The sequence below is a fragment of the Musca vetustissima genome, unplaced genomic scaffold (genome assembly GCF_032173495.1).
Source record: "Musca vetustissima isolate MV318-11 ecotype Yass unplaced genomic scaffold, APGP_CSIRO_Mvet_v1 utg1530, whole genome shotgun sequence".
NCBI classification, from domain to species: domain Eukaryota; kingdom Metazoa; phylum Arthropoda; class Insecta; order Diptera; family Muscidae; genus Musca; species Musca vetustissima.
Window position 1 is genome coordinate 213821 of NW_026877641.1, and position 9053 is coordinate 222873.

Consider the following 9053-nt stretch of genomic DNA (forward strand, 5'->3'; position numbering starts at 1 on the left):
TATATCTTTCGATTTGCACGAAATTTAGCATAGCGTACTGAATTAAGTATAGAATGACGTGTGCAAAGTTTCGTGAAAATCGGTTCAGATTTAGATATAGCTTCCATATATACATTCAATCGATTTTAGGTAAATAGTCCACTAAAGTCCCTATATCTATTTCGATTTGCACACAATTTGGCACAACGTACTGAATTAAGTCTAGAATTATGTGTGTTAAGTTTCGTGAAAATCGGTTAAGATTTAGATATAGCTCCCCTTATATACCTTCGTCCGATTTAAGTTAAATGATGTACCAAAGCCCCTATATATCTTTCGATTTGCACGAAATTTGGCATAGAGTATTGAATTAAGTCTAGAATGACGTGTGCTAAGTTTCATGAAAATCGGTTCAGATTTAGATATAGCTCCCATATATATTTTCCCCCGATTTTAGGTAAATAGTCCAGTAAAGTCCCTATATATGTTTCGATTTGCACAAAATTTGGCACAACGAAATGAATAAGGTCTAGAATGATGTGTGTTAAGTTTTGGGAAAATCGGTTAAGATTTAGATATAGCTCCCATATATATCTTTGTCCGATTTAAGTTAAATGGTGGACCAAAGTCCCTAAATATCTTTCGATTTGCACGAAATTTAGCATAGCGTACTGAATTATGTCTAGAATGATGTGTGTTCAGTTTCGTGAAAATCGGTTCAGATTTAGATATAGCTCCCATATATATCTTCGTCCGATTTAAGGTAAATGGTGCACCAATGTCTCGATATATCTTTCGATTTACACGAAATTTAGCATAGCGTACTGAATTAAGTATAGAATGATGTGTGCAAAGTTTTGTGAAAATCGGTTCAGATTTAGATATAGCTTCCATATATATCTTCGTCTGATTTGAGGTAAATTGTGTATCAAAGTCCCTAAATATCTTTTGATTTGCACGAAATTTGGCATAGCGTACTGAATTAAGCCCAGAAAGACGTGTGTTATGTTTCGTGAAAATCGGTTTTGATTTAGATATAGCTTCCATATATATCTTCGCCCGATTTAAGGTAAATTGTGTACCAATGTTTCTATATATCATTCGATTTGCACGAAATTTGGCACAGCGTACTGAATTAAGTCTAGAATGATGTGTGTTAAGTTTCGTGAAAATCGGTTCAGATTTAGATATAGCTCCCATATATATTTTCGTCCGATTTTATGTAAATGGTGCACAAATGTCCCTATATATCGTTCGATTTGTACGAAATTTGGCATAGCGTACTGAATTAGTCACTGGCAAGTTTCCCTGAAATCGGTTCTGATATAGATATATAAGAAAAACGCGACGTCTATTATGATACATATGTAGAATATACCCAAAGTGGTGAAGGGTATCATATAGTCGGCCCCGTCCGACTTTCCTTACTTTTATTGTGGACATATGGTACAGTGGAGCCAAAAAATAAAGACGGAGTTAGAAGATTTTCAGGTGACTTCTAGTCGATATTATCGACTTACCCCCAACACCATAGAGTAAGTTGAAGGCGAGGGTCTTAAATATAGGCCACTCTGATCTTCATTAAAATTTACAAAATTGTTGAACCGGCCAATTTTTTTATGAACATTTTTTTCTGTTAACCCAACCGTTTTTGCCACCACCATCAGCTAATTTTTTTATTACACCTTAACTACTAATATTCCACTTTGTTTGAAATACATTTTATTGGTCATAACTTAAAAGTGGGGTCCCGCACCGAACGGCATTCAAAATATAAATGCGGCACCACAAAAAACAACCAAAACTTGTTAAAAGTTATTAACCATGGCGATTATGTTAGACAGAGCATTTAAACCAAAAAAATTATAACTAATTAAAATGGACAAGCAGTATGTTATTTTCTCAGGCGGTCAAATTTGAAATGAACTTATAGACAGCTGGACAGACACACACACACACAAAATACACTCGGTGAGATTGCAAAGATATTTAACCTGACACATAAACATGTCTTGCATTCAAGAGATACGATTATCATCAACGTTACAAAGTCTAAAATCATTAACAACTTGGATCATTAAATGGCCGATGGAGAGGTTATGCGGATTATTTAAAAAAAATAATTTAAACTAACATGATTTTCATTTTCTAAAAAAATATTAAAAGAAGCCCCTCCAAAAAATTATTTAAAAAATTTACACCTTACATAGGGCTCCGCAAAAATTATTTAAAAAAATCTACGCCTTAGATGGGCCTCCCCAAAAATTATTTAAAAAAATCCACGCCTTTCGAAAATCCCCTAAAATATTTTTTAAATTTTTTATTCCCCTTTTCATTCCAGATTTAAGACCATGAGACTCCTTCTAAGTCCCCTCCTGTTTTTATACATTACCTACCTCTTTTCCCCCACCCCTTGCCTTGCTTCCACCATTGCCGAAAATGAAGCAGAGGTGGCGAAATTTCTCGATGAAGTCAATCACCGTTTGGCCGTACTCTATAATCAAGAAGTCCTAGCCAATTGGCAAAATGAAATACAAGGACCCAACAACCTCATAGCCCTCCTGCAATCGGAAATTGCCACCAAGGAAATCATGCGTTACATTCAAAGCATAGCAGTGAAGGTGAAAAAATTTAAACGTCTCACTTTGGAACATGAGGATTTGCGAAGGCAGCTTTCCCTAATACCCGAAGTGGGTTATGAAGTTCTACCGCCAGAGGATTTGGAACTGCTCTATGCCGTCACCGCAAATATGAGTGAAATTTATCGCCATTCCAAATTGTGTTCCTATGCGCAGCGAGAGAAATGTGATCTCATGTTAGTACCAGATGTCCAGCAAATTCTGCATAGCACCGAGAGTGTGGAGGAAATCGAGTACTACTGGCTGGAATGGAGAAGGAAGACGGGTTTGGCTGCCCGTGAGGATTTTCATAAATTTGTGGACTTGTATCGGAAGACGGCAAATTTGAATGGTAATTTGTGGGATAGGGGGAACTTTAAATTTTCTGAAATTAATTTCAAAATCTTTTCAGGTTTCACAAGGCCCTCCGATTTTTGGTACAAGGACTTAGAGGAGAATAGCCAGACTATGTCCACGGTTTTGGAAAAATTCATGAAGGATTTGAAGCCCTTCTTCGAACAATTCCATGCCTATATTCGTGGCCAATTGAGAAAGAAATATGGCCCGCAGCTGATACAACCCCACCGACCCTATCCCCAACACCTGGCTGAGATATTTATTGGTAATGCCTTCCGTTATGGAGATACCTCGGGGCATATGCATTTACCCTTCGATCAGATGGCCATGCCGAATATTACGGAAAATCTACTGCGGAGGGGTATGACCAATACCCAGGTCAACTTTTGGAATGCCAAAGAATTTTTCCGATCATTGGGTATGCCGCAGCTGGAGGAGTGAGTACAGAAAGATTTGGGAACCCCTCAAGCCTTTCTAAAATTTCCGATTTTTTCTTTAGCAAATTTTGGTCGGAAAGCTGTCAAGCCAAGGCGGATTTGGAGGATGACCATTGCTGGCATAAGGCCTGGAAATTCTATGGTCTATATCAGGTGAATTTTTCCTATTGTCCTTTGACAACGGAGGAGACATTTTTTAATATGTTCGAGGCCCTGTCGGATGTGTATTATTACAAGGCCTATGAGAATTTGGTAACGCTGTATCAGGAGGAACCTCTGCCCAATTTCAGTGATACTTTGGGGAAATTTTTCTCCTTGGCTGCTTCGTCGCCGAAATATTTAAAGAAAATGAAGGTTGTGGGTGAGGAATATTCCAGCAAGGAGGCCAGGATTAATCGACTGTATATACAGGTAAATAAAGAAAAAATTATTTAAAAAAATCCACGCCTTAGATAGGCCTTGGAAAACATTATTTAAAAAATCCACGCCTTAGATAGGCCTTGGAAAAAATTATTTAAAAAATCCACGCCTTAGATAGGCCTTGGAAAAAATTATTTAAAAAATCCATGCCTTAGATAGGCCTTGGAAAAAATTATTTAAAAAATCCACGCCTTATATAGGCCTTGGAAAAAATTATTTAAAAAATCCACGCCTTATATAGGCCTTGGAAAAAATTATTTAAAAAATCCACGCCTTATATAGGCCTTGGAAAAAATTATTTAAAAAATCCACGCCATAGATAGGCCTTGGAAAAAATTATTTAAAAAATCCACGCCTTAGACAGGCCTTGGAAAACATTATTTAAAAAATCCACGCCTTAGATAGGCCTTGGAAAAAATTATTTAAAAAATCCACGCCTTAGATAGGCCTTGGAAAAAATTATATAAAAAATCCACGCCTTAGATAGGCCTTGGAAAAAATTATTTAAAAAATCCACGCCTTAGATAGGCCTTGGAAAAAATTATTAAAAAAATCGACGCCTTATATAGGCCTTGGAAAAAATTATTAAAAAAATCCACGCCTTATATAGGCTTTGGAAAAAATTATTTAAAAAATCCACGCCTTATATAGGCCTTGGAAAAAATTATTAAAAAAATCCACGCCTTATATAGGCTTTGGAAAAAATTATTTAAAAAATCCACGCCTTATATAGGCCTTGGAAAAAATTATTTAAAAAATCCACGCCTTATATAGGCCTTGGAAAAAATTATTTAAAAAATCCACGCCTTATATAGGCCATGGAAAAAATTATTCAAAAAAATCTACGCCTTGGATAGGCCATGGAAAAAATTATTCAAAAAAATCTACGCCTTGGATAGGCCTTGAAAAAAATTATTTAAAAAATCCACGCCTTATATAGGCCTTGGAAAAATTTATTTAAAAAATCCACGCCTTATATAGGCCTTGGAAAAAATTATTAAAAAAATCCACGCCTTATATAGGCTTTGGAAAAAATTATTTAAAAAATCCACGCCTTATATAGGCCTTGGAAAAAATTATTTAAAAAATCCACGTCTTATATAGGCCTTGGAAAAAATTATTTAAAAAATCCACGCCTTATATAGGCCTTGGAAAAATTATTTAAAAAATCCACGCCTTATATAGGCCTTGGAAAAAATTATTTAAAAAATCCACGCCTTATATAGGCCTTGGAAACAATTATTTAAAATTCCACGCCTTAGATAGGCCTTGGAAAAAATTATTTAAAAAATCCACGCCTTAGATAGGCCTTGGAAAAAGTTATTTAAAAAATCCACGCCTTATATAGGCCTTGGAAAACATTATTTAAAAAATCCACGTCTTATATAGGCCTTGGAAAAAATTATTTAAAAAATCCACGCCTTATATAGGCCTTGGAAAAATTATTTAAAAAATCCACGCCTTATATAGGCCTTGGAAAAAATTATTTAAAAAATCCACGCCTTATATAGGCCTTGGAAAAAATTATTTAAAATTCCACGCCTTAGATAGGCCTTGGAAAAAATTATTTAAAAAATCCACGTCTTATATAGGCCTTGGAAAAAATTATTTAAAAAATCTACGCCTTGGATAGGCCTTGGAAAAAGTTATTTAAAAAATCTACGCCTTGGATAGGCCTTGGAAAAAGTTATTTAAAAAATCTACGCCTTGGATAGGCCTTGGAAAAAGTTATTTAAAAAATCTACGCCTTGGATAGGCCTTGGAAAAAATTATTTAAAAAATCTACGCCTTGGATAGGCCTTGGAAAAAGTTATTTAAAAAATCTACGCCTTGGATAGGCCTTGGAAAAAGTTATTTAAAAAATCTACGCCTTGGATAGGCCTTGGAAAAAGTTATTTAAAAAATCTACGCCTTGGATAGGCCTCCCAAAAAATTATATAAAAAATCCACGCCTTAGATAGGCCTTGGAAAAAATTATTTAAAAAATCTACGCCTTGGATAGGCCTTGGAAAAAATTATTTAAAAAATCTACGCCTTGGATAGGCCTTGGAAAAAATTATTTAAAAAATCTACGCCTTGGATAGGCCTTGGAAAAAGTTATTTAAAAAATCTACGCCTTGGATAGGCCTTGGAAAAAATTATTTAAAAAATCTACGCCTTGGATAGGCCTTGGAAAAAAATATTTAAAAAATCTACGCCTTGGATAGGCCTTGGAAAAAGTTATTTAAAAAATCTACGCCTTGGATAGGCCTTGGAAAAAGTTATTTAAAAAATCTACGCCTTGGATAGGCCTTGGAAAAAATTATTTAAAAAATCTACGCCTTGGAAAGGCCTTGGAAAAATTATTTTAAAAATCTACGCCTTGGATAGGCCTCCCATAAAATTATTTAAAAAATCTACGCCTTGGATAGGCCTCCCAAAAAATTATTTAAAAAATCTACGCCTTGGATAGGCCTCCCAAAAAATTATTTAAAAAATCTACGCCTTGGATAGGCCTCCCAAAAAATTATTTAAAAAATCTACGCCTTGGATAGGCCTCCCAAAAAAATTATTTAAAAAATCTACGCCTTTGATAGGCATCCCAAAAAATTATTTAAAAAATCTACGCCTTGGATAGGCCTCCCAAAAAATTATTTAAAAAATCTACGCCTTGGATAGGCCTCCCAAAAAATTATTTAAAAAATCTACGCCTTGGATAGGCCTCCCAAAAAATTATTTAAAAAATCTACGCCTTGGATAGGCCTCCCAAAAAATTATTTAAAAAATCTACGCCTTGGATAGGCCTCCCAAAAAATTATTTAAAAAATCTACGCCTTGGATAGGCCTCCCAAAAAATTATTTAAAAAATCTACGCCTTGGATAGGCCTCCCAAAAAATTATTTAAAAAATCTACGCCTTGGATAGGCCTCCCAAAAAATTATTTAAAAAATCTACCCCTTGGATAGGCCTCCCAAAAAATTATTTAAAAAATCTACGTCTTGGATAGGCCTCCCAAAAAATTATTTAAAAAATCTACGCCTTGGATAGGCCTCCCAAAAAATTATTTAAAAAATCTACGCCTTGGATAGGCCTCCCAAAAAATTATTTAAAAAATCTACGCCTTGGATAGGCCTCCCAAAAAATTATTTAAAAAATCTACGCCTTGGATAGGCCTTGGAAAAAATTATTTAAAAAAACCACGCCTTATATAGGCCTTCAAAAACTCAAAAAAAAAAAAAATTATAAAAATTAAATATCTGATGTTCCTCTTCTTTCAGGGCCTTCGCACCATTTTCCTGCTACCGGTCTTCTATATCTTGGAACGTTATCGTCTTGATGTCCTGGATAAATCGATGAACATAAACGACAATTGTGCCTATTGGCGTCTAACAGAAGACTACACGGGAGCTGAACCTCCGGTAGTTCGTACCAATGAAGATTTTGATGCTCCGGCCAAGCTGCTCATGGAGGTCGATGACCAATATACCACACAAATATTAAGCACGGTACTACAATATCAGCTACTGGAGCACTTCTGCACCGTGACAAATCAATATAAGCCGGGAGATCCCCAGAAATCATTGGATTTGTGTGATTTGACGGGTCAAAGGATTGTGGGAGAGAAAATCAGGTAATTTTTGGGGATTTTTTTAATTAAAAAAAAAGGAAAATTAAAAGAAACATTTTTTTCTAGGCAAGCCATGACCCTGGGTTCTTCGGTACCATTTAAGCAGGTTTTGAAAACCATTTTGGGTACGGATCAATTAAATATCAATGGTCTGTTGGAGTACTATCGTCCATTGTACGATTGGCTGGTGGAACAGAATCGCGTGGAAAATAATGAAGTTGGGTGGCAGAAGTCAGAGAGTAAGTTTTTTTTGTAATTTGTTGTAGTCGCTGTTTTTTTAATTTTTTCCTATTTATGCCTTCTTTCAGAATGCCAACCCTAATGTCCACATGAGCAAAGCTTTTGCTTAGCATTTTGTAAATTATAAAATATGTAGCATACTTTTAGGCTGACAAATGGGTATTAACAAACACAGGGTGTTTCAGTTATTAGAAATGTAGTTAAATATTATTTTTGTTGTTTTTGTGTAGTTTTAAATATAGTTAATAATAAAAAATTAAATAAAATAATAAAAAAATATAAACAAATTTAAAAACATTTCTTAACACGCCTTGTATTAGGACCTAAAAAAATATTCTCCAAAAAATCCACGCCTTGTATTAGGCCCTGAAAAAATATTATTTAAAAAATCCACGCCTTGTATTAGGACCTTAAAAATAATTTTTATAAAAATCCACGCCTTGTATTAGGACCTTAAAAATAATTTTTATAAAAATCCACGCCTTGTATTGTATTACGCCTTGTATTAGGACCTTAAAAATAATTTTTATAAAAATCCACGCCTTGTATTAGGACCTTAAAAATAATTTTTATAAAAATCCACGCCTTGTATTAGGACCTTAAAAATAATTTTTATAAAAATCCACGCCTTGTATTAGGACCTTAAAAATAATTTTTATAAAAATCCACGCCTTGTATTAGGACCTTAAAAATAATTTTTATAAAAATCCACGCCTTGTATTAGGACCTTAAAAATAATTTTTATAAAAATCCACGCCTTGTATTAGGACCTTAAAAATAATTTTTATAAAAATCCACGCCTTGTATTAGGACCTTAAAAATAATTTTTATAAAAATCCACGCCTTGTATTAGGACCTTAAAAATAATTTTTATAAAAATCCACGCCTTGTATTAGGACCTTAAAAATAATTTTTATAAAAATCCACGCCTTGTATTAGGTCCCTAAAAAATATTCTTTTAAAAAATCCACGCCTTGTATTAGGTCCCTAAAAAATATTCTTTAAAAAAATCCACGCTTTGTTCCGAAAAAATATTCTTTTAAAAAATCCACGCCTTGTATTAGGTCCCTAAAAAATATTCTTTTAAAAATCCACGCCTTGTATTAGGACCTTAAAAATAATTTTTATAAAAATCCACGCCTTGTATTAGGACCTTAAAAAATAATTAGGACCTTAAAAATAATTTTTAAAAAGCCACGCCTTGTATTAGGACCTTAAAAAATAATTAGGACCTTTAAAATAATTTTTAAAAAAACCACGCCTTGTATTACGACCTTAAAAAATAATTAGGACCTTAAAATTAACCGAAGCGGAAAAAAGATTTCCGCTTCGGTCTTGTGCGCATTTCCTCCAATTTGAAAGACCACGTTCCAAGATGTTGTCATCCACTTGGTC

General features: G+C 34.1%; 1 protein-coding gene across 1 annotated transcript; it reads left to right on the forward strand.

The window, feature by feature from the left end:
• Positions 1 to 1857: 1857 nt before the first annotated feature.
• On the forward strand, positions 1858 to 7740 carry LOC133322300 (angiotensin-converting enzyme-like). Its single transcript, XM_061531312.1, has 7 exons — positions 1858 to 1868; positions 2321 to 2949; positions 3010 to 3391; positions 3454 to 3802; positions 7069 to 7421; positions 7485 to 7657; positions 7727 to 7740. Exons 1-7 carry the CDS (start codon positions 1858 to 1860, stop codon positions 7738 to 7740), a joined length of 1911 nt encoding a protein of 636 aa, XP_061387296.1.
• Positions 7741 to 9053: the final 1313 nt, after the last annotated feature.